At 38.4% G+C, this 26,996-nt stretch overlaps 1 protein-coding gene across 1 annotated transcript in view; it reads left to right on the top strand.

The window, feature by feature from the left end:
- The window catches only part of Prex2 (phosphatidylinositol-3,4,5-trisphosphate dependent Rac exchange factor 2), a 300,320-nt gene that overhangs the window by 137,381 nt on the left and 135,943 nt on the right, over positions 1-26,996 (top strand). Inside the window, exons 14-21 of the mRNA XM_021221903.2 lie at positions 4,063-4,138; positions 7,099-7,171; positions 10,044-10,186; positions 10,324-10,416; positions 13,088-13,236; positions 19,972-20,057; positions 23,567-23,703; positions 26,159-26,276. Coding sequence (XP_021077562.1) covers positions 4,063-4,138; positions 7,099-7,171; positions 10,044-10,186; positions 10,324-10,416; positions 13,088-13,236; positions 19,972-20,057; positions 23,567-23,703; positions 26,159-26,276 — 875 coding nt within the window. The remainder of the gene's footprint in view (positions 1-4,062; positions 4,139-7,098; positions 7,172-10,043; positions 10,187-10,323; positions 10,417-13,087; positions 13,237-19,971; positions 20,058-23,566; positions 23,704-26,158; positions 26,277-26,996) is intronic.

The following is a 26,996-nucleotide window of genomic DNA, read 5'->3' as shown; positions in this document are numbered from 1 at the left end:
GTATATGGCTTTTACTATGTTTAGGTATGGGCCTTGAATTCCTGATCTTTCCAAGACTTTTATCATTGACTGGTGTTAGATTTTGTCAAATGTATTCTCAGCATCTACCAAGATGATCATGTGGTTTTTGTCTTTGAGTTTGTTTATATAGTATATTACATTGATGGATTTCTGTATATTAAACCATCCCTGCATCCCTGGGATGAAGCCCTACTTGATCAAGATCGATGATCATTTTGATGTGTTCTTGGATTCAGTTTGCAAGAATTTTATTGAGTATTTTTGCATCGATATTCATAAGAAGAGTTGGTTTGAAGTTCTCTTTCTTTGTTGGGACTTTGTGTGTTTTAGATATCAGAGTAATTTTGGCTTCATAGAATGAATTGGGTAGAGTACCTTTTGTTTCTATTTTGTGAAATAGTTTGAACAGAATTTGAATTAGGTCTTCTTTGAAGGTCTGATAGAACTCTGCACTAAACCCATCTGGTCCTGGGGTCTTTTTGGTTGGGAGACTATTAATGACTGCTTCTATTTCTTTAGGGAACATGGGGCTGTTTAGATCGTTAATTTAATCTGGATTTAACATTGCTACCCATTATCTGTCTAGAAAATTCATCCAGGTTTTCCAGTTTTGATGAGTATAGCCTTTTGTAGTTAGATCTGATGATGCTTTGGATTTCCTCATGTTCTGTTGTTATGTCTCCCTTTTTCATTTCTGATTTTGTTAATTAGGATACTGTCCCTATGCCTTCTAGTTAGTCTGGCTAAGGTTTATCTATATTATTTTTCTCAAAAAACCAGCACCTGGTTTGGTTGATTCTCTGTATTGATTTTTTTTTTCTACTTGGTTGATTTCAGCCCTAAGTTTGATTATGTCCTCTTTGGTGAATTTGCTTCCTTTTGTTCTAGAGNTTTTAGGTGTGCTATCAAGCTGTTAGTGTGTGCTCTCTCTAGTTTCTTTTTGGAGGCACTCAGAGCTATGAGTTTTCCTCTTAGGACTGTTTTCATTGAGTTCCATAAGTTTGGGAATATTGTGGCTTCATTTTCATTAAACTCTAAAATGTCTTTAAATTCTTTCTTCCTTGACCAAATTATTATTGAGTAGAGTGTTGTTCAGCTTCCAGGTATATGTGTTCTTCCTATTATTTATGTTGTTATTGAAGATGAGCTTAGTCCATGGTAATCTGATAGGATGCATGGGATAATTTCATTATTTTTGTATCTGTTGAGGCCTGTTTTTTGACCAATTATGTAGTCAGTTTTGGAGAAGGTACTATGAGGTGCTGAGAAGAAGGTATATCCTTTTGTTTTAGGGTAAAATGTTCTGTTGATATCTGTTAANTCCATTTGTTTCATAACTTCTGTTAGTTTTACTGTGTCTCTGTTTAGTTTTTGTTTTCAGGATCTTCCATTGATTAGAGTGGGGTGTTAAAGTCTCCCACTATTATTGTGTGAGGTGCAATGTGTGCTTTGAGCTTTACTAAAGGTTCTTTAATGAATGTCGATGCCCTTGCATTTGGAGTACAGCTATTCAGAATTGAGAGTTCATCGTGGAAGATTTTACCTTTGATGAGTATGAATTGCCCTTCCTTGTATTTTTTGATGACTTTGTGTTGGAAGTCGATTTTATTAGATATTAGAATGGCTACTCCAGCTTACTCTTGGGACTGTTTGCTTGGGAAATTGTTTTCCAGCCTTTTACTCTGAGGTAGTGTCTTTTTTGTCTCTGAGGTGTGTTTCCTGTATGCAACAAATGTTGGTTCCTGTTTATGGAGCCAGTCTATTAGTTTATGTCTTCTTATTTGGGAATTGAGTCTATTGATATTAAGAGATATTAAGGTAAAGTAATTGTTACTTCCTGTTATTTTTGTTGTTAGAGTTGGGACTCTGTTCTTGCTGCTGTCTTCTTTTAGGTTTGTTGAAGGATTACTTTCCTGATTTTTCTATGGCCTCATTTCCCTCCTTGTGTTGGAGTTTTCCCTTTATTATCCTTTGAAGGGCTGGATTATGGAAAGATATTGTGTGAATTTGGTTTTGTCATGGAATACTTTGGTTTCTCCATCTGTGGTAATTCAAAGTTTTTCTGGGTATAGTAGCCTGGGCTGGCATTTGTGTTCTCTTAGGGTCTGTATTACATCTGTCCAGGTTCTTCTGGCTTTCATAGTCACTGGTGAGAAGTCTGGTATAATTCTATGAGGTTTGCCTTTACATGTTATTTGACCTTTTTACCTTGCTGCTTTTAATATTCTATCCTTATTTAGTGCATTTGTTGTTCTGATTATTATGTGTTGGGAGGAATTTCTTTTCTGGTCTAGTCTATTTGGAGTTCTGTAGGCATCTTTTATGTTCATGGGCATCTCTTTCTTTAGGTTAGGGAAGTTTTCTTCTATAATTTTGTTGAAGATATTTACTGGCCCTTGAAATTGAAAATCTTCTTTCTCACCTCTACCTATTATCCTTAGGTTTAGTCTTCTCATTGTGTCCTGAATTTTCTGGATGTTTTGAGTTAGGATCTTTTTGCATTTTGCATTTTCTTTGATTCTTGTGTCCATGTTTTCTATTGATTCTTCTGCATCTGAGATTCTCTCTTCCATCTCTTGTATTCTGTTGCTGATGCTTGCATCTATGGCTCCTGATTTCTTTCCTAGGATTTCTATCTCCAGAGTTGTTTCCCTTTGTGATTTCTTTATTTTTCTACTTCTATTTTTAGATCCTGGATGGTCTTGTTCAATTCCTTCACCTGTTTGGTAGTGTTTTCCTGTAACTCTTTTAGGGGTTTTTGTGTTTCCTCTTTAAGGGCTTCTAGCTGTTTAACTGTGTTTTCCTGTATTTCCTTCTTAAAATCCTCCATTATCATCGTGAAAAGTGACTTTAGTTCCATGTCTTGCTTTTCTGGTATTATGGTGTGTCCAGGACTTGCTATGGTGGGAGAGTTTGCTTCTGATGATGCTATGAAACCTTGGTTTTTGTTGCTTCTATTCTTATGCTTGCCTCCTGCCATCTGANTATCTCAAGTGCTTGCTGCCCTTAATATATCTGATTGGAGCCTGTCTTTCTTATAATCCCAGTTGATTCAGGACTCCTCAGTGTCCAGCTTTCTCTGTGATACTGGGTTTCTGGGCTCTTGTAAACCTGAGATTCTGGGTGTGTCAGAGTTCTTGGCAATTAAGCTTCCTCTGAGATCCTGAGATCCTGTTGTGACCAAACTCCTGTTATCCTGGGATCCTGGAATCCTAAGATCCTGGGCGTTTTACAGCACCTGGAAGTTGTGTCTCCTCTGAGGACCATGGGGCTGTCTGATATGTTCAAAACCAAGGTGTACTAGTACTGATCAGAAGTAACCTGGGCAGCTGGTCAGGCAGGGCTCCCATGTCCTTGCTCTGCTGTCATAGGCCCGCCACAATTGGTTTGGAACAGATGTTGTATTCCACTCACCAATGATCCAAAGATGTTTGGAGATTTCTCTGGGGACCTTGGGACCTTCTGCAGAGTTTGCAGTCAAGGTGACCCGGAGCTGGTGCCTACCAGAAGGGACTTGTGCCCTTTGTCACATGGGTTTTCTGCTTCCCTGCTGCTGACTCAGACCTAGCGCTATTGGATTGCAACCAATGTTGTGTTCCACTCACCAGTGATCCTAAGATCGCATGAGAGCCTTCAGGGGACCATGTGATTTCCGCCGAGTTCACACCCAAAGTGACTCTTGAGGATAGTATCAGTAGCCATGACACAGGGGGCGAAATTCTATTTTGTTATTTATCCACTAATGAGATGCCATTTTTCTAGTTAGATCACCAGGTTTGATAGAAGTAATAATCTTGTGTGTAAAAACATGTGAATGAAGAAATGTCCTATTGTGGTATTTTGATGGGTCAGACCTCTCTTGTATGATAGGTCTTTGTACCATACATACTTTGTTTACTTCTCTTAATTATACATACACTGGCTGGCTCAAAGCTCCCTGTCGATTTTCCTCTGTACACTGATACTGAACGGAAGGGCTTGCCTGTGCTTATTTAGTTTCTTGTTTAATACTTGTGCTTTCTTTCTCTATTTTTTTTATAGAGATAAAGATTACCATTTAAGAACTTACAAATCTGTTGTCATGGCCAACAAATTAATAGACTGGTTAATTGCACAGGTAAGAAGGCAAATAGATGTTGCTCAGCTTCCTCTTTTCTCATTTAAGTGTGAGATGGGAACTTGCTGTCAGGTGATTCACTGTAATCTCTATTGTCTGCATTCATAGAGATAGTGTGAAGCTGAATTAGGATTTGGATTTGATTTCTGGAATCTTGTAGGGCCTTTACGATATCTTCTTTTTCAAAAATAAGATGTTCGTATTTTTAAAACATGAGCTGAGTTTCATCAAACAAAAAAATAAGCAAACAAAAACAAAATCAACTACCAAGCATAATTTGATTATCGGTGAAGAATAGCTATGTTCAGTCACTAAGTTGTCTTGCATGATTTTTCTATTAATTTGTTTTAAAGTATCTATTCATTACGCCTCACAAATAATTCAACTCTCCTGTGTCAGTTTCTCTGATACCAGCTGGGCATGTATAACATAAGCTTTAATGTCTTTGAAGTGCAGAGGGTATCCTCATTATTGCTCAGAATCTTAATCATTGAATCTTAATGTTAACATCCTGTACTAAGAAAATTTATGAATATAAGTAAAAAAAATTGTTTATAAGTAGTAAAAATTCACACATCAACATGTCACACATAAAACATATCACAATAGCTTTTCAAGTACAGATTTATGTAGTTATTTTTATTATAGGTCAACTAATAAGTGCGTGGATATATTCTGTTGACTAATCTCAAGACTATGAAAAGGTGATATACACTTGAACTGAACTTGCTGCCGGGGGCAGGGGGTTTGCTTGGTTGAAATGCAATTGTCATACATAAATATTTGAGTCAATGTCATAAGCAGCCTCACTATTTAGTTTGTATTAAAATATCCTTATTCTCCTTTTATAAGTAGGTAACAAACTTTTAAATATTTAAGTTAAATATGTAAATTAAATATATATGGGTTTAAATATTAAAAATTAAATAGGTCAACATTTTAAATTAAATACCTAATTCAATATGCATAATAATATATAAACCCAGTATGTATGTATGCATATACATATATACAGTTTGAGATTTCATTGTTTAGTGTTGATTCCTAAATTCTTTTTTTTTATTTCATTGAATTTCATTGAATATAATCTTTTACATTGAGAAGTTGCTGTCTTAGAGGAATCAAAGTGACTTTGAGAGGACTGTGAATCACATGTCCAGTAGTTTCCCAGTAAGATAGCTTCTAACAATTTAATACTGTTGGTCCTGTGTGCGGCTGGGTTGGTCCTTTCTTCAGTAAGAGACTTTTGCACAGAGCTCATGCTGCTCTAGAGTTAACATAAGTTCATATGGTATGTGGTATATGGGAGAAGACTGAGGAAATGGGTTGGGAAAAAAAATTGATGCCAAATCCACCTTTAAATTCTAAAGCAAAAAGTCAGTTACTAACTTTAGGGGAGAGAATACTTGTATTTTTTAACATTTAAGTTATCCTATTTTATCTGAAACATGCTGAAACAAAGTATTTGTTACTTAATTATCTGAAACTCCCAGGAGGTTGTCTCAAGTAACCAGTATTTGATGCCAGCTCTGCTAAAACTGAGACAAGCTTGGACATATAACTCTCTTTCTAGAGTATAGAATTTTCAGCTGCTCACCTCATCCTACAATAGCTATTTGTGGCGTCCTACATTGGTCCCTGAAGCTTCATATGTGTATGGTTAAGGCAGACTTTCTAGCTCTTAATACTGAGCTTCAAGATAGAGCATCATGGGCTGCCTTGGAATGGTAAGGGAGCAAGCTAAAGTGCTTAATTTAGGGGAAGAGACAAAATAGGGCTCCCTTTCCACCTAGACTTGCATTTGACTTAATCTGTACACTAATCAGTACTGGCTGGATTTGGACAGCATGATTGGACAGTTGGAGTTAGCTATGCTACAGTGCAGCAGTCCATATGCTGTTGTGACATATCTCTGGATGCTGTACATATCTATGATATGTGAGTGATACCATCTTGGACAATGCAATGACTTTGTTCTGCTCTCCATATGTTCTCACTTCCTAGACTGATGCTTTTATTATAATGGCTTATAACCAAATACCTTATTCCACAGAGGTAACTCCTCACTGGATAAGTATGCTGATGTATTACTAAGACATCATGTGATTTGCTTGTGTGTGATGTGCTGGAAACATTTATATTTTTTAATTAGACAAGTTCTTGTGTCATCCCATCCAAGCAATGGTTTTTACACTTTCTTCAGTGCTTCCCAGATCTAAGTAGACTACAAAGGTTTTTTAAAAGAGGCAGGATCACTACAGTATTTGAGATTACATTTATACCCCTTTCTTTTAATGAAATATTAGTCCAGTAAATAAAACATTTAAATAATCAAAACAACCAAAGCTTTCAGCCTAACCCTTTAAATAGCTGCGAAAATAAAGCATCAGGACACACGCAGGCAGGTTCCTACCTTTGAGAAGTTGGTCCTCATTTGGGTTCATTTTTAATCATTTTTAATCTTCTGTGAAATTCTTCAGCATCATCTTGCACAGAAGTCTTCATGGATCCCCCAGCTCGGCTCAGGGCCTTTCTCTGTACACTAGAGTCAGGCTGACTAAGAATCAAACTTTGGAAAGTGAAACTGGAGATGAGTAAAACCAAGACTGGAAGATCTTGAAAGCCCAATGGAATACTTTTGTCTTGATTATTAAGAAGTCTCTCTAACTTTTGAGCATGATATTCCTGTGTGCTATAGCTGAGTTTTGCAATAGCTGCTGTTGGAATGACTCCAGAAAAAGTATGTTAATTTAGAAAATGGAAAATGAGAAAGCAAATGAGACTATTGATGGTCAAATTGAAATAAAAATGAGAGTATATTTGGTAGAGAACTTAAGTGTTAAGAAAAAGACTAGGGAGTAATGTCATGTGTAGGAGATGTTCCTTAAACTATAATTCAGATGCTATACAGCCTCCAGTTGCCTGTCACCATGCACAGTGATTTATTTTTTGGTTAACAGGGTGATTGCCGTACCAGGGAAGAGGCAATGATATTTGCTGTTGGGCTCTGTGACAATGGATTTATGCATCACGGTAGGAACTCCTACCCTCAAACCTCACACATGGATTTCATTGTTTTGGTTCCTCTTGGGACACTGGGAGTGTCTCAGTGATCCACTAAGGTCAAGACAACCTGTCTGGGTCTTGCCATGGGTCCCAGATGAGTCATAACATCTGCAACGCATTTCACTATTGGTGCCATTTCTATGGCACACTATCTACCAGTTTTTCTAAACTTTCTCTTGTTTTTCTATATTATATTGACTCCAAAAGAGCCAAACATGACTTAGAAGTTTTATTTTCTTTTTAAAAATTTCATATATCTCTTTGAATTCATTTTATATAAAGACTCATGATCTTGCCTGAATGTTATGTATAGGGGGATATATAGATAAGAGCATGTATGGTTAATATTTATTGTTCATACTCAAAATTGTCTTATAGAACTAAATCTTTGGTAATAAATATCTTTTATTCTATTAGATGTTTTTCATGCTTGATACCTTCAAACATCATTACACATTAGTGTTTTAATTTTAATTTCTCCATCTATCAAAGTAATGAGAGTGCCATCTTACACAGTACATGCTAGCAGGCTCTTTTCAGTTACTAATTCCATGTGCTTCTCAACATCTGGCTGATATAGCACTTGCATTCATTCATCAACTACTTTCAGTAGGTTATCAACACCTGAATAAAAAAGGACACCAGTTACAGTCCTTTGGGGGGTTATCCTTTCTGACCCATGTCCTTATTTTTAGATCACCAGGAGTGTTGAGATAAAGAAATATTGGTCCCTGAAGAGCAAACTACTGGTGGAAGAAGTTATAATATTTTAAGGAATTAGAAGTATAAAATCCAATGGATACTCCTCAATTATTTTTGTCCTTTAACCCAAAGCAACAACAGGCAATAATTATACATAAGCATTTATTGCAAAGTACTACGTGACAGCAAAAGTTCAGCTGAATACAGTCCCTCGCCTGGATTTCCTGGTGCTTCTCTTGCCTACTATGTGCCAATTGTTTGGAGGAAATACCATGTGATCTTCCAGAAAACAGATAGATCATGGAGGCAAAACTGAACTCAGCCCAAAGTGTTTGTCCTTTCTGTTGTTCATTGTGACTCATGTTACTGTTTATTGTGTGGTTGGTAGCTTCATTTGTCACCCTGTTACCAGATGCTCTTCTGTCCAAAGATCACCCATGCACCATCTGCTCCACATTATTTTCTGGAATTCTGTCAAAACAATGAAATAGGATGCCCCTTTTGGTTGCTTGACACATGCCCAGCTGTTTCTATGCAGCACTTCATTGTAGTCAGAGCAAGATGAAGATTTATTTCACCTTCATTTGCAGACAAGAGAACTGATATGAAGAGAGTTTAGATAACTTTCTAATTTCCACACTCAGAATTGACCCCAGACCTGGGCTGATTTATCACAAAGTTAAGTGCACTGGCGCCACAGCCTTCCCACTACGGTGGATTACCTTGTCCCCACAAGTATACTACAAGGTACTAACAATAAAGAATGAGAAACACAGATTTTTCTCCTCAAGCATTTTGGTTGCTGTCAAGATTATATTCAATATACATTTGTATTATCTGTATTGACCTGTAGTTTAAACAAAGCTAACAAAACATACACCAACATACGTTACTAGTTTATACCAGGGATCTTAGGGAGATATGTAAAATATTAACATTTGAATAAAAGAGATAAAGTTGACCTTTGCAGAAGTAAGATTATTTGGCATGTTGCTGTGAAACACAGAAGAGCTAGCAACTCACGGAAACTAAAATATCATTTTACCCAGATGACATATTTCTAGTTTGAAATGTTGGACCAACTATGACCCCTCAGCAGGAGTTGCTCACATATAGAAAGGTACTATGTATATTAGTCAGGGTTCTCTACAGTCATAGAACTTACGGACTGTCTCAATAGTCTAAGGGATATTACTGGAATGACTTACAGTCTACAGTCTAACTAATCCAACAATTGGCATCTGTGAACACGAAGTTCCAGAATCTAGTAGTTGCCCAGTCCCATGAAGCTCGTTGCTTCAGCTGGTCCTTGGTATAAGCTAGAATCCTGAAGAAGTAGGTTCCAACACACCGGACTGGCAAATAAATACAAGCAGGTGAGGAAGAAGAAAGCCTTCCTTCTTCCATGGTCCTTAGGTAGGCCTCCAGCAGAAGGTATTGCCCAGATTAAAGGTGTGTATTATTACACCTGGGCCTAAGCTGTTCTTCACTTGATACTTGCTCTGTCCCAGACTACCCATACTCAGAGATCTTCTTGCCTCTGTCTCCTGGGATTAAAGGCATGTGTCATCTTGCCTGGGCCTAAGCTTTTCATGGCCACTGTGCTTCAAGATCTGAATCAAAAGCCTTTGTCTTCCAACTTCAAGATCTGGATCACAGGTGTGCCCTCCATTTCTGATTGTAATTAATTCTAGATATAATCAAGTTGACAACAGGGAATAGCTATCACACTGTAACTCAGTTGAATTTTCCCAAAAAGATGCTGAACATTAGGCAGGAATATTTTCTGAAAGTGTAAAATGCCCTATGTTTTTAAATTTAGAGTATATGAGATTTAGGAGTTACTGTATTTTTTCCTTAAATTTTGAATTGCATTTGGACAAAGGGAGATTAAAATTTCAACATTGAGAAGATGCTACTCACTTTAAAATGGAAAATCTTACAGATAACAGTAATTTACAGGAAAAGTAGGCCTAGGTCAATGAAGGAATGTGAAGGGTGTCTGTGGGAGACCTTGTTCCAGGAATCCAATGCTGAGCTTATGGTTGGCAAGAATTCCCTGAGTGTGTATTGGTGTGGAAAACAAGCTTGGGAATTTGAGTTTGTTGACATTATTTGAATCTCTCCATTTCTTTAGTCCTAGAAAAAAGTGAATTCAAAGATGAGCCTCTACTTTTCCGCTTTTTTGCTGATGAGGAAATGGAAGGATCAAATATGAAGCATAGGCTTATGAAACATGACTTGAAGGTTGTGGAGAATGTCATAGCTAAGTCACTGTTGGTAAGCTGCTACAACCTTATGTTTCCTTCTGGGGTCGTGATTAGCACACGAACACAGTAACATGTTGATGCTTTCATGTATTTCAGTGTAAAGACCTCCTCATTCTTTATCAGTAATGTTAGTATTTTACATTTCAGATTAAATCCAACGAAGGCAGCTATGGCTTTGGCCTGGAAGACAAAAACAAAGTTCCAATTATAAAATTAGTGGAAAAGGGGTCGAATGCCGAGGTAATATAAATTAGCATTTTAGTTGAAGTTTGTCATCATGCAATACAGTGCCAAAGTGAAATCAACAGCTATGTGTTTATTGAAGATGCTGTCTCTTAATAATCATGTACTGTTACATAGTATTGGGTTTGTAGCTTTGAGACTGTGTCTTAGAGATGACTGGGAATGGGAAGTGCTGGTATTCCAGAGATCTATAGCTCTGAATCAAAGAGTCCCCAAGTGATGTGTTTTGTGTCCCCAGTATTGTCCCAATCATTGAGTCTATCCTAGAATTTTTGGAAACTGCATAGGGTGTGACAGTTGTCCTAAGTCTACCAGATGGCTCTTCGATTCAACCAAAGACAACATCTTTTATCTTCTGCCTCTGTTGTCTTTTCTAAGAATGTAATTTCCATCATTAAAGCAAATACTTTGACTTTTTCATTGACTCAATTGACATCTTCTCATATCACTAGGTTTTTATACAGTGGACTCTTCTGATTGTTGATGCCTTCATTGAGAAATAGTCATTTAATAGCAGTTATATATTAGCATTTTAAATTCTAGGATTATAGAAATCTAGAAAGCAGATAACGTCCCCTGTAATGAGCTGGATGGTTTTCCTGTATATACATGAGGAACTGAATTTGATAAACAAAACTCCTTGTTTTGTTTTGAATGTGGTGTGTGTGCTTGTAATCTCATGCTTGGGAGGTGGAAGGAGGTAAATCCCTGCATTCACAGGCTAGCTAGCCTATGCTGCGTTGTGATTACCAAGCCAATGAAAGACCTGTCTTGAGAAATTATGTGACAAGTAGGGTATCACTTGAGGAAAAACAACTAGGGTTACTCTCTGGCTGCCACATGCATGCACATACATGTACGTACTACATATTACACACACACACACACACACACACACACACACACACACACACACACGAACTCTGTCTTTGTCTCTTTGCCTCTCTGTATCAGTCTTTATCTCTCACTGCCTCTCCTTCCCTCCATCTCTCTCCTTTTCTCCTGTTTTCTTTCTCCCTCCTTCTCTCCCTCCTTTCTTCTCTTTCCTCATTGAGCTTACCAATGCTGTATCTCAATGATACCAGATTTAAAAACTATCCTGCCACCTAACTTGCAAGGTACATAACTTTAAGCAAACACCTCAGTGTTCAGGTCTTTCAAAAATATGTAAGAACTGTAATAGTAGAATATATATAATTTTAAATCTGTGTTGTAGTCAGTGGTACTCTGTGTAAACGAAGTGTAAACTTATTGTAAAGGTCTTTTATTTCACCCTAAATCAGAAGTGTGCAAGATAAAACTTTCTATCCAGCACTCTAAGTGTAAATATATTACCTCCGGTCCATTTGTATTCTGCCTGTCCATCAAATGACCATGGTTAATAATTCTATAGGATAAGATGCTTCTTCCTGACACTTTTAGAGGCTGCTCTTTGGGCAGAGCATCACCCTACTCTCCCATCGATAAAAGACTGCCTCATTAAGTAATTGCAGTTCAAGACAGAGGACAGTCTTGCTGGTTAGAATGTCTGCGGTAAATGTAGGGGTAATGTCGTCCTTGTCCTTTTTCTGCATGTTGCATTAGGTGAAACCTGCACTTGGACTGTGCTTGCTTAGATCCCTTGACACTCCTTCCATTCCTTTGTACTAGGCACACTCATGCTGATGGAGGCTGGAGATACAAATTGGTTGTGGTCAATATGTTTATGTATTCATGGGATAAAAATTTCTGAGCTACACAGCCAGCTATTGGATGGAACACAGGGTCCCCAATGGAGGAGCTAGAGAAAGTACCCAAGGACCTGAAGGGGGCTGCAACCCTGTAGGTGGAACAACAATATGAACTAACCAGTACCCGCTGAATTTGTGTCTCTAGCTGCATATGTAGCAGAAGATGGCCTAATCGGCCATCACTGGGAAGAGAGGCCCCTTGGTCTTGCAAACTTTATATGACCCAGCACAAGGCAAGGCCTGGGCCAACTAGTGGGAGTGGGTGGGTAGGGGAACAGAGGTGGGGGGGAGGGGTATAGGAAACTTTCGGGATAGCATTTGAAATGTAAATAAAGAAAATAATAATAATAAAAATTTCTGAGCTAAATAGATTAATTTATATACAGTATATAAATATATAATATATAAAATACATATGTTTATATAATATAACAAACACAGCTGGAGATATCTATCTATCTATCTATCTATCTATCTATCTATCTATCTATCTATCTACCTACCTACCTACCTATCTACCTACCTATCTATCTAGCTATCTTTCTATCAATCTATCTATATATCTACCTCAGTTTGTAAGTTAAAGGACAAGTTTGATTTTTTTTTTTAAATTAAAGACTCTGTTGCTATAATAACAAGAGAGAGCCAAAGATGCATACAGTATTTAGGAAAAGCACGCGTGGGGCTAGGGAATGTAGGGGATGATTGAGTTCAATAAGACTCTGCAATCTCATTCATAATAATTCTCTGTGTTATTATAATTGTTAACCCTAGTCATAGTTCTGTTGTATAAGGCTCCTATAGATGTGCTTTCATGTCTAAATGTGGACATGATGAGCCTTCTCTGATTCAGTTTTGTGAAAATATAAACTATCCATTAAATTATCATTCCAATTCTTTTTTTTTTTTTTTTTTTTTTTTTGCTACTTCCCCCTTAGATGGCTGGCATGGAAGTTGGGAAGAAGATATTTGCCATTAACGGTGACCTTGTTTTTCTGAGACCTTTTCCTGAAGTCGATTGCTTCCTGAAATCATGCTTAAACAGCAGAAAGCCACTGAGAGTCCTCGTGAGCACAAAGCCAAGAGAGTAAGTGACACAGCAGAAGGAACAGGGATGAATAGAGTAGCGATGCTAACTTCAGGGCATTATTTATCACTGGGCTCCCTGGAATACAGCATGTACCCCTCCCCTGCCTGGTAGGAACAGGTCTCTAGGCGAGAGAGGAAACTGCATTGTTTATCTTGAAAGGTGCTCACTCCTGAATTAAAGGGTGCTTTTCTTTTACTGTCCAAACATTGCTATTTTGGGTTATACTAATCTCGAGAAATGATGTGACAAGGTGGGTATCACTTGAGGAACAACAACTAGGATTGCCCTCTGGCTGCCACATGCATCCACATACATGTACATACTACACACTATACACACCACACACACACACATGCACACACACACAAATGGATTGTCTTTGTCTCTCTGTATCTCTCTTTATCTCTCACTGCCTCTTCTTCCCTGCATCTTCCTCCCTTTCTCACTGCTTTCCTCCTCCCTCCTTTGAGTAAAAACTAATGTAGTGGAACACCTTTAAGTCAAGAATAAAGAACTGTATGTTTGGCTATAGAAAGTGTTGTTGATTATACATAGTCTATAATGTACTGCTCATATGCCTGAAGTTAAACATAGAAGGTATGCCATGCATGCACCTACTTAGTAAGTTACCCTTTCCTTCAAAGCAAAACCAACCCCAAACTCTGTGGCTCTCTCTGCTTCTGTTTACAGAAGTAGAAAAATTCCAATGTTTTTGTTCGTTTTTCATCGTTATAGCGGAGATCACGTAAAAGAGCAGAGGATTATTTTCGCTTGTTATTGCAGAAATTTCAGTCCATAGTGACAGAAAGCCATAGTGTTGCAAAATTGCTCACCCAGTGATGTTCAGAAAGCAGGGGGAGGGAGCAAAGAGCCTCTAGACAAAACCTCCCTTCAACGGCGTGCTCCTAGTAGCTCACTTCCTACAAAGGGGCATAGTTAGTGTTATCCCAGCATCTTTGAACTCCTACGTGGGTCAGCCAAGGGAAGAAATCAGTACCCTTATGATCCAGTCATCTCTAGATAATGCTGCTCTCTTGAGACCACTCAACACATGAGCCTTTTGGGGGTAACATTATATATGAAATGTGACAATATTTATTATGAAAAATTCAAAGTAGAGATTTCTTTAGAGGATATCATTTTCCTTCAAATCTTATCTCATTTAAATAAACAGCTACTACTTTTTAAAAATCAATTGCTGTTTTTTTCAGTCCATAATGACAGAAAACCATGGTGTTGCAAAACTGCTCACCCAGTGATGTTCAGATGCATAATATAATTATACACATGTAGAATAGGGCCATGTTCTATTGTAGTGTCTTTAGCTAAAACACTTGATGTACATGCAGTTCATTGGCTTCTATTCTCTGATTTGGTTCTACCAGTGACCTGATTTTTCTTTCTCAGGTTAGTCGTGAACTGTGGCATCAACTTGAGATGATGTGTATGTAAATTACTTAATAGAACATGTGAATAAGCTATGCCTCAATTACTATTTAAAATTTGTATCAGTTAGAAAAAGCAACTTCATTAATTTTAAGATGAATATAAAGGATGACATTTAAAAAGAATTATTTTAACAATTTAAGAAAATGTTATTACCATAGCTGGTATTCTTATTGATGTTAAAATACTTTTATATGCAAAGTATTATATAGCCACATACATTCAGCAATAGCTAGATGCATCATATGTACATTCTCCTTGAGTCTGATTATATTATAATGGACTGGATTCTCCCTAGAACAACCTTTTCTGATAATCCTAAGTCATTAATGGTCACGGGTGCTTTAGCTCTAATGTAATGCACTAAGTGGCCTGAAAGTATAAGTGTGGCTTGTTCTCTTGGGGAACACTGGGCTAGAGGGCAGCAAAGAGCCACTGAAGTATCTTCTCTCTATGTATAATTAAAATGTATTTTCCCCCTCTTTATCTAGTTCTGCTTAGTTGCCTATGTCCTGACACATTTAGGGCATTTAGAAGCAATAAAGTATCTTAGGAAGGAATACAGAGGTATTTGGAACAATTATTAGTGACTATAAGGATATGCTCTATGGACACCCACTTTACCCCTACAATAGCTGATCTGTTTACACAGACATTTCAATAATTGAGAGAGCACAGAGCCGGTGACATCAAGAATAAACAGATGGGAACAAATCCTTGGCCATCAGAGTCCTAGGCCCATGATTCCCAATCATTCCCTAAGTGACGCTGTACAGTATAGACTCCTGAAAACTGTCCTTTAACAACACACACACACACACACACACACACACACACACACATTGCATGCACACACACATGCACACATAGAGAGAATAAATGAATGAATAAGTATTAAAAAGATCGCATGCTCATGTTTTCTTTTAATATACTTGAAATGTATGACTTCCTCTAATATTCTCCCTATATTGAGTCCTTAGAACATTCACATATATTAAAGAAAAACTTATCTTCTCTTTTTAAGAGACAATATAAATAAGCTAGAGTGGTATTTGATATGGGAAATCCTCCTGTAAATTACATTTATTAATTGGTGTGTATATGGTCTTTAGACAGTTATACTGGTTTCCATTGAGGAGAATGTCTTATAAAGTAAAAATTCTCGTAACTCCAAACTCTAGTAGACACTTTCTGTACTGTGGGCTGTATCCTGGCATCCCAAGCTAGTCTACCTGCTAATTGCTTGTAGAAACTCTCAACATCCTACTGTGAGCAGCAGACATGCGTTCAGACACTGCAGTGTCCCTTGGCTGTAAATAGTTATGGTCATATAATAATAGTTGATGCCACAAGAACACTCCCACTCTTAACATTTCCAGTTGAAAGTGACTTTCTAAATCTCATAGATTACTAGTTTCCCTTCCATCTAAATTTCTGATTATGTAAAGAGTTGGAAGTTTTTGAAGGCTTTGAAACATTCTAGATACTTACAATGATCTATTTACTATATGTTCACTAATATCTTCCTGAACAATAAGGCTGAACTCAGTTTTCTTGTCTCTTTGTGGCAAATAGATGACATAAGCAACTCAAGGGAAGAAGGACTTACTTAGCTGATGGTGTCACAGGACTCAGTTCATGGTTGCTTGTCTCCATGTGCTAGGCCAGAACATGATGGTGGTGGGAGTGTATGGTGACCTCATGGGACCCTGAGAAGAGCCAAATAGAAAGGCAGGAAGCATTTAGGAGAAGACACAACCCCTAACAACACACCTCCATGAACCTGGTCCTCTATTTAGGTCCCAAGTTCTACTTTTCATCACCTCTTAGTAATCCAAAGTATTGTGAGTCCATCAAGGTCTGACACCATCAAGTAGGTCAGATATCTCAGGATCACTCACCAAAAATTCCATTGCTTGTCAAGTCTCCAGGACATGGTTCTGTTGAGAACATTTTACATTCAACCACAACAAATACATTCCCAACCTTGCACAGTAGCTTAGGATTTCCTTGATATTTTCATTCATAAATTGACTTGTGTATAATGAGAACAGAAGAAGTTTTCCTCCTAGGTGAATTTTCTGCTATGACAGGAAACTTCTCAAAAAGTTCATGAAGTAAAGTCATGCCAGCAGGCTGTTTATGCCCTGGTGCAGACAGATCCCACAGTGCTCAGCAGAGTGAGTCTCCCTTATATAAAGAAGAGTGGGAGGGGAGAGCGAGGTAGTGATATCTCGCTCTCCAAAGAATTCATTTGTCTTAAATCATACTTTCTCCTTCTCAGGCTTCCAAGGCCAACGGGATTAGGCAGCATCTTTAGATCAGGCCCAGAAATGAGACCTCAGGAGAAACTGTGTGGAATCTTTGGTTGGGTTGCCCGCCCCCCTTTTTTTGGTAATTTAGGTAGTATCTTGTTTGGAGAGGAAAAGACAAAAATATAAGAAGGAAATATCACAGAATTTTCCTTTGATTCCAACTGTGTTTTACACTTGATGACATAAAGGAATTTCTCCAAAAAGCTTTGCAGTAGCTCATTTCACATATTTATTCTCTACCTGAAATAGAACAATCCTCACGTATAATTTTATTGATTATTTTAATAGGCAGTGTAGTTTTCCCATTGGAAAAACATGATCTCCAAAGGTCATGTTTTTATTAGAGTTTAATCATGTTTAATTAGAGGACTTCCAAGTTTTCCCCTAAAATGGATTTCATGATATCATGTATACATTTTGTTTTAAAAAAAAATGTATGGTGATCTTGAAGAGTAGAAGTCAGAATCTCGTAACAGAGTTAGTTAGATGGGCAGATCTTACTGAGAAAGCGTGGAGAGGCTGCTGAGAATTACAAATAACCCAGAAGTAATTAAGCACCCACTTGGAAGCTGTAAAGTAGTCTGTGTTGAGTGAAATTTGCATATAGTGTACACAAAAGCAGGAAGCCACTTTTGGCTCATCCTCACCTGCTCCTGTATTCATTCTCCTCTCGCCTTAGTTCACTTTAATTTTAGTGAAATGACTTGTCTCTTTGACAGATAATAATAATCATTCCCTGTTCAAATGAAATGGATACAGCCCTGTACCCCAGAAAGTATGTAATTAAGAATAGAGGATGTGCTGACTCTTTGACCCCTGTCATACAGATATGCAAATCATGCTATGGTATATAACCTCATCTATAATAGCACTTTCAAACTGCTACTGGAAGGAAATTTGCATTTTTATCACTGATTGCTTGCCTGGGTTACAGCAGAGACTTCAGTGTCAGGCACCGCCTGAGGGCCTAAAATGTAACTTGTGGTTTTCTAGACTGTTCCAGGTGCAGGGTCTTCTTCGAGCTGCCTCCAATAGCTGTGCCTATTTTCAAACTGTCCAGTGTGTCTGTGAAGGGCTGCTTAGAATTGTTTTTATAACTAACTCATCCTTTTCTGACCACAGTTGGTACTTAGGCATGCAGGGCCATCCATCAAAATGCCCTGCACTGTGTCCATTTTGTGTTGCTTTCTACTGTGGTTGATGATGCTCATCTTTATACAAAAATGCTCTGTCTTGTCTAGAGTTCTCTGCTCTTTGGGTTTGCTCTCTGATTTCTGGCTTCCTTCTGGGGAACGTTCTCCATTGTTGGTGACCAACAGCACATCCCTTCCAGTGTGCCATGACGACGGTCTCATATTCTTCTCCTCCTCAAACTCATTTTGGTGTGAGCTCGTTGGTGATGCTTCTCTTCCTCCGGTCTTTATTCTTCCAGAGATATATTATAGAAACGTGTAAGTTAATCAAATTCCCGAGGATATGATATAGTGTTAGACAGCTCTGTCCTCTATAACTCGTCCTTGTTCGTCCTCTGGTGATGTTTGCAAGAGTAGAAGTGTATTTCCTGTTTGTGATAGTAAGTCAATGAAGAATGCTTCTTTTGTTCTTGAGTGTCTATGTAGCTCAGCATCAGTCAGGGCAGTTTGCTACTTGTAGTGGCTAATCTTGGATATCAACTTGACACACCTGAAGAAGGGGAGCCTTACCTGAGGAACTGCTCTCATCAGATTGTTCTGTGGGTTATCTCTGGGGGCATTTTCTTGATTGCTAATGAAGGAAAGATGGCCCAGCCCTCTGAGTTGTGGCACTCCTTGGCAGTTGTGTTGGTCTGCATAGGGAAGCTAGCTGTGCAGAAGCATGGAGTAAGCCTCTAAATGGTATTGTCCTATGGTCTCTCTTCTGTTCCTGCCTTGAGCTTTGCCTTGATGAAATTAATGCCCCTACAGCTTGCTTTGGTATTGGTTTTATGCTAGCAACAGAATTTAACTAGTATAGAAACTATCTCTTTAATCCCCATCAGCATACTACAAAATAAGTTTTGATAGTGATAGCCTCCAACAATTTCTGTAGCACGTTTTACAGCAGGAGTTAGTCCAAACACAAGTTTACCCAACTACGTGAAGCAGTATAAGGATGTAGAGCTAGTTTAGCTGTCTACATTGTCCGCTCTTTCCCACAGAGGTTGCATCTACGTAAGAGTGTGTGGGCACTGTACGGCATCCCTATTACATGCCTCATTTTGGATTAGGCAATGGCCATTGTTATCTTCACCAGCTTCTCACTCAGTGGCGCCCTCCAGGTAGACCTCCCCCAGTTTTCCAGTTTCTTCTGGTCTTGATCCCAGCAGCAGTCTCCCCTATAAAATAAGAATTCATTGGGGAATAGTGCTAGATCAAGCAGTGAAAGGTTCACTTAGGACAAATGGGGCAGCAAGAATACACTCCAGTAAGGAACAGTCTGAGCTGAGCAGCAACCGAACTGGCCATGTGGGGGCTTAGATTTCTCTTCCACCTGTTATCCCCTCTCCTGTCCCCCCCTCCCAGATGGGGCATGTCTAATAATGGGGGAGACCTAACAAAGCGCTTCCCCTTTCATACAAAATTTTATTTGAGATAAGTAGATGAATAAAATGCATGACTATGCGTAAGAGATTTTAGTGCCAAGGAGGTTGAAAAGTCCAATAGGGGAAAGGTTAACCGCACTGCACATGCTCCCTGGTGAGGACATTTCTCTGCAGTTGTCTGAGCTGACCTAGCTGGAGTGGCCTCGAACACCTATTGTTCTTTACATCCTGTTTTGGGGGCCTGAGCTGGGGAGCCCATCTGGAGTCTACCACTGCCATTCTATTTACATCCTGTTGAGGGCCCTGAGCTGTCCCAGCTGGAGGAGCCATCTGAGCGGAGGTGTAGATGAGTGTCTTCAGAACCGACTGTGAGTTTACATTTGTCTCACTGTATTTTCTGGTTACTTTTAGGACCGTGAAGATTCCAGATTCTGCAGACGGGCTTGGTTTCCAGATCCGAGGCTTCGGGCCTTCAGTTGTGCACGCGGTGGGAAGAGGTGAGACATTCTTCGCTGCTGAATGCGGAAGTGCGTCAGCAGGTGCTTTGGCTATTCCCTGTCCAACTGAAATGAGTCCTCATAGAGCTAGGAATGGACCCCTTTCACTGAAGTAATGCCCTGAAAGGACATTCTGGACATAACACATCTAAATAAAACCTCGAAACTTCAATCTGTGCGTCCTTTCTCATATCTACACGTCTAGCACTCAGGAAAGCTAAGGTGGGAGGACGGATTTACATTCTGACACTAGGCAACTCAGGCAAGAGGGAGACCTTTCTCAAAAAAACAAAAGGGAGATTGGAGAGATGGCTGAAGGCGAAGTACTCACCCCACAAACGGAGATTGTGAGTTGTGATCGCTAAATCTCACATTAAAAACAAAACACAAAACAGACCTTTGTGTGCTAGCACTTAGCTTTTCCCAGCTGGGGGGAGGGGGTGGGCACAGAGCCTGGAGAGTCCCCTGGGCTTGCTGACTGTCTAATACAGTCTGAAGGCGAATTTCAGGTTCAATGAGAAACCTGGCTAAAAAACTGTGGTGCAACTCTGTCTCGAAAAACCAAACCAACCAACCAACCAAACAAACAAAAAATGTGGTGCAGTACTCCAGGAAAGACACCAGATGCCAGTCTTTGGCCCTCCACATGTGCATACACACACACACACACACACACACACACACACACACACACACACATGCATGCACGTGCGAATGCACATATTGCCACATACAAGAAAACCCCATGAACAAATAAATAAAAAAATAGGCCCCCCAAATTCTCAATTATATTATTATTGTTATAAATCTGATCGAAGAATGACAACCTCAGACATGATTTTTTTTTTTTTTTGGTCTACTTTGGTTTAAATTAATGATTTTAAGGTTATCCATTTATGTTTTTCTTAGCATCAAATAAAATTTGGGGCTTTGTTCAATAATTTAAAAGTGAGAGTTTTTGAGTTTTGTAGAGCTCAGGACTTGATACCGTCTTGCTATATATTTCCTTCAATGTTTTCCTTTGAGTCCTCAAAATATTTCATCTTGAAATTCATTCTTAACCCAATAATTTTAGTGATTAAAAGCCTGCTTAATTTTTTTTTGAAATTATTTGAAAGGCAAATAAAAAGCTTTTGTGACCTGTATTTTTATTTCTTCTTGACACCACTAAAGGGAGTAGAGATTTCTGAGTGTTGCACAGAACAAATGTCCTCGCTCCTGGGGCAGGAAGGGCCTTCGTGAGCAGGGGAAGTCTCACACTTACGTACTATGGGGAAGGTCGTATTTGTAGTACTAAGAAATTTAATACATCATCATATGGTCACGCAAGCATGAAGCAGAGACATTTTGAAAGGGTGTTCCTTTCAGAACCAAATTTGTACTATAAAATTAACCAGTGCATGTATGATTCAAAAGTAAATGTTCTTTCAAAAGAATTAACATTCCATTTAGATTTCCACAATGGGTAAACATTTAATGCCTTTCCACATTTAAAGGTCTTTCAACACTGGAACAGACATGTACTGAGCTAACACATATGTGGCTTCTGTTTTTACTACCTGTGAGGGAAGTTTGTCATTTGTCTCATCCTTGGGGACAGTCACTGCAATCCTAAATGTGTAGAGCAATGTGTTGAGCTGTAGTCCTTCACTGACTTCCGAGTGTGTGGCCTCTGGGTTCATGGTTTTTGTTTCTCAAATGGGAAAGGCTGAGGGTGGGGATTCTTTTGTGTTTTTCCATCTCAGAATTTTTTTTATTTTTACACCCAATGGTGATTCATTATCAAGCAAATTATGGCCCAAGAAAGGGCCACTGTGGTTATTCTTGCTAGTGTTGCTGCTCCCAGGCCACTAGAGTTCAGCCTTGGATCGGTCTGAGCACCTTCCTGGCTCTTTCTTCAGAATAGCTTCAAAATCTGCTCTGCCATCTGCAGGACTCACAGAACTGCATGTCCTGATGCCATCTCTGTCCCCAGGAGCCCTTAGTGCTTCTCAGTCATCATTTTACAGGTTCTTGCCCTGCTGGCTCTTTCTCCTTCTCACACTTGCCTGTGTCTCCCAAGATACACTTCTTCCTTACCTCCCAGACACTCAGGCTGTAAGACATATGTCCCTCATATCCTCCAAGTATAATAAAGTTCAAACTCCAGGGACTTTACTCCAGGCAGTTAGGATTCCTGAGAGAGGGGGTCACTCCTCTACTTATCCAGTCTATCTCATATGTTCCCCACCCCCACTAAGCTTGCACACAAATAGAACTGCTTATGGCTGAGTGATTTTCCTAATTAAAGCATTACTCACTGATGAAATATTTGCCTTACCCAAGGGTTAATTCAGTGTAGAAAAAACATTTTAAGAATTAACCTTAGAGGAGACTGGACAGAGAATAAAAAGTGTTTTAAGTATAAAAGTTTAAAATCTGTTTATGATTCTTTTATCAGTATATTGTTTGTCTGTCTGTTGGAAAAATCTTAAGTATCCAGTTAGGACATGCTACTTACATATTTGCTTAGGTACATTTCCATAGGTACACATTTATTATGTACCTATGCACTCAAAGTGACTGGATGACTGATAATTGCTTAATTGTTTGTACATTCTCTAGCTCCTAAACTCCCATTTATCTTCAAACAACCATTTGTGGTAGCTAATTGGCTTGACTTTTGTCCATTAAGAATTGCTTTATTTAGGCTAAAGAGATAATTCAGTTGAAGTTCTTGAACTGTTTGTTAAACCAGAGTTTGGATTTCCAGAAATCACATAAAAAAGCTAATATCTGCAGTGCACCCCTATAAATCTAGCACTGGGGAGGCAGGTACAGGATGGTTCCTGGGGCTTTCTAGACAGCCAATCTAGCTAATAATTTACCTCCAGGATGGGTGGTAAAGCCTGACTCAAAAAAACTACAGGGAAAAAATCTAAGAAACGTTCCGGTCTATGTATGCAATCACACACACACACACACACACACACACACACACACTGGCAAATCCATACCCTATACACTTGCCTACACTCACATGAACGTGCACACCCACACAGAAAAAAAAATGCCTGCAAGAGTTTTAAAGAATTAATTTTATATGTACATTAAATTAGTGGCTTCTAAAAACAAAAGTAATATTATTTTAGTACCTATGGATATAGTAAACTAAGTAAAGTTCATGCTTTTGGTCTTTCAGACTTTTGTTTCACTATAGATTTAGAAACTTAGATTGACTAGACATAAGAAAGGAAAATGACTGATCGACAATTGAAAGGAAATATCGCTATGTGATATTCCTTCCAAATAATTCTTTCAGAGACAGTGGAATATTCTATTAATCATGGTAAAGATCATGTGTAAAGAAGTGGTAGGAGTAAGGGGCATTGCCATCTGAACCAGATTCATCAGTAATGTTTTAGTTGTGATTTGATATGTTTAAATTGTTTCCATCATTCTGCATCTGATAAAGGCGAATCCTTTTGCTGACATTTGATTTTGACAATATTCCTCATTGATATTTAAAGGTACTGTGGCTGCAGCAGCTGGCCTTCATCCAGGACAGTGTATTATCAAAGTGAATGGAATCAATGTCAGCAAAGAGACACATGCCAGTGTCATCGCACATGTCACAGCCTGCCGGAAATACAAGCGGCCAATGAAGGTAAAGATAGATTAGAGTGCATTGAACACTTACATGAAATTCTTAGGGGTGTCATGGACTAATGCATGCAAAACTTTGGTTTCCAATTTTCTTCTAATTTAAACACAGCACTGTGAATCTCATTATAACAGGTTTATCTTATTATTTAATCCTAAAGTACTAGATGTGTTTAAATAGTTGTATTTTTTCATTACATTTTATTTTTGAGGTCTTATCACTTATTTAAAAATATATTCTGAGGCACCTTTCTTTCTTCCTTCAGTCCTTCTCTCTTTAAAATCCAATTGTTCCTAGATGTTGAACCCAGGGCCACATGGAAACTAGACAGGTTCCTCCCTCCATCCTTTTTATTCATAAGGGTTTATAAATACTAAATCTATAGCTATGAAATGTTTTCTTGACATACTTTAGTATATATAGTGATTAAGAGTATATATATAAACTCTTTGTAACAAATCTATGAGAAAATCTAGACTTTATAGAATTAAGATTTAGATACAGTTATTTAGGTAAATTGATTTAGCTTTAAAAGAAAATACCAGAATATAATTGGCCTGTGTTTAAAATTTTGGGTACTATCTTTAGATCTTTTAAATACTATCAGAAAATGAAGTTGGGTCATAATATAAGTACATTCTATTGTTATCTGAATAATACATTTATATTGGCCTGGTTGAATGGATTATCTCAGATTATCCAACTATAGGCATCAGGAACCTTTATGGGGAGGGTAATGTGTCTTCCTTACTCTGTGTGATGAAGTTCTCTTGCTTTTAAGAATTTGACTGTGCCCAAACTGGGAGGATAAATGGCTATTTTTATTGAAGCTAGGGCTGACATTCTGTAAAACACTAATTCCATGGGAATAGAGCTGATTTGTATTGTTTACTAATAAGGTCAGAATGTAAATAGAAAATCAGAAGTTATGCATAGACTCATAGGTTACTCTGGAGCAGTAAATATCCGTTGCGCAGCACAAGTGAATGCGACCTCCACCTCGAGACTCTTGCATTTCTCTTCCATCAGGATTTCACTAAGTAAACCCATTGAGCCACTAGAGCTTTACTCCTTTTGCATTTCCCCACCTGTCTCCTTGGAGAAGTCATGATCAGGAAATCATTAAGAGAAACAATGAACTCACTGAGTACTATATGACCTGACAGGCACCCATTGCCATGTGATGGAGGACTCTGAACCAGGTGACTTAGGAAAACACTATCTTCCTCCGAATTTGACTAGAAGTGGTTCTCCTGAAGCTGCTGGTGTGCCTGCCTTCTATGGGGCCCACACTCAGATATGTGTGCCCAACTGTCCTTCTGAGCCCCTGTCTTGGAATCTCTTACAGGATTTTTCTTTGTGCATAGAACCAAAATATCAGGAGGGAATGTTACCTTCTATAAACCTCTTCCAGGATGATTCTTGTTACTACTTAACCTTTGGACAAATAAGGTCATAGGGCCAAGGCTAGGGTCAGGGTGAGAAGGACTTAAAAGAATGCGTGGATACTAGGTACCCGTAGTGGTTCATTGCAGCCACAAGAATGACCAAGTCAGCTAGTATCGTTTCATGTATATATGGTGCTGAGACTGAGCCTACAGCCTCAGGAATGTTAAGCAGGTCCCTACTCCTGAGTTCCCTCATATCCACAAGCATAGATCTCATTTTAATGATTTATAGTAGCATACTAGCTAGACACAGTTGTGGAGCTGATTCAGAGAAAAATGGATTCTGAACATTATATCATGCTTAAGTAGTTGAGTTCAATTTGATTTATTATCTTATTTGTAAACCTTAAAGTCATGTAACCCTTGAAGCGTTTATTTGGAAATCATCCCATATGTCTTGTTTCTCTAAATAAGAATGGAACTGCTGTTTCAATTAAAATATAGGATGAGTTATGTATTATATGAAAGGATGTTATGTGACTTGGAAATTCAGCACAATGAGAAATGTTCTTCCAATTTATACATTGGTTTGTTTCATATACACCATTAATATATTGAAATCTATGTGTCCGTTAGGACCTTAAAATGGTATGCATAATTATAGGTAATTGGTGCAGCAAATAACTACCCATTAGCATTTGCATATTTTAAGGTATGATTTATAACTCACCTAAAGATACTTGAGGCACTTGAGTAAGACATTTGAGAACTGTATCCTATTTGAAAGAGTGCATCATTAGTGTAAATATGTAGAACATCTCCTGAAGATGATTTAAGTTAGAAAAAATTGGAGTGTGGGATTGCCATTGGCTGTCCTTTCTGACGTTTTATTTCTTTTTCAAATTTTATTACTGTTAAACCAAAAAATAAATAAATAAATAAACAAGTAAGATGCTCACGCTTCTTTCTAACATTGACGAACATCAGTGTGTTATTAGTTGTTATGAAGTTAATACATAATCTGGCACCTATGCAGTGTATCTGAGCCTTCTCCCTTTCCCCCCCTCCAGCAAGATTCCATACAGTGGGTCTATGATAGTCTTGAAAGTGCTCATGAAGACATTCATAAGTCCCACTCAAAGCCCCCTGGAGACGGGGCTGGGGGTGCTTTTGAGTGCAAAGTAGAAGGTAAGTACTTTTTTATTTATTCATATGCTTATACTATTCTTGTGTATATTCTGTTACTGTTCTTAACAGCCTGTGTCTGTTCCCAAGTACTGAGGTGTTATAGTTTTGAGCTTTGACTCATTACCACATTTATATGTCATTTCATCCATATAAGTAGTAATGGATAGTGGTTGATATTTGATACCTTATCCTATTTTGTAGATCCTTTGCTTTTATTTTTCTTGGAAGTAGGTTTCAGCTATTATATGGCTCAGGCTGGTCCAGAATATGTGACAATCTTCTGCTTTTGCATCCTAAGTGATGGGATTAGATGTGCACATCCCGTGCTCTGTAGCAGGATCCTTTCAGTGTTTTCTTAGATTTTCTTATTTAGTCACCAAAACAGAAAGTCTCACCAGTTACCTGTTAACCTCATCTGAGAAGAAGAAATTGAACTTGTTTAGGTCAAAGGTCTGGTGTACAAGTTAAATCATGAAGAGGGGTGGACTGGGGATGGGGGATCCAACCCAGGATTTCCTTCTTGTAGGTGAATGTCTTAGTCAGGGTTTCTATTCCTGCACAAACATCATGACCAAGAAGCAAGTTGGGGAGGAAAGGGTTTATTCGGCTTACACTTCCATACTGCTGTTCATCACCAAGGAAGTCAGGACTGGAACTCAAGCAGTCAGGATGCAGGAGCTGATGCAGAGGCCATGGAGGGATGTTCTTTACTGGCTTGCT

This window comes from Mus pahari, chromosome 22 (assembly GCF_900095145.1).
Source record: "Mus pahari chromosome 22, PAHARI_EIJ_v1.1, whole genome shotgun sequence".
NCBI lineage: Eukaryota > Metazoa > Chordata > Mammalia > Rodentia > Muridae > Mus > Mus pahari.
The sequence above is the reverse complement of the archived record's forward strand: the minus strand, read 5'-3'. Positions and strand labels throughout refer to the sequence as shown.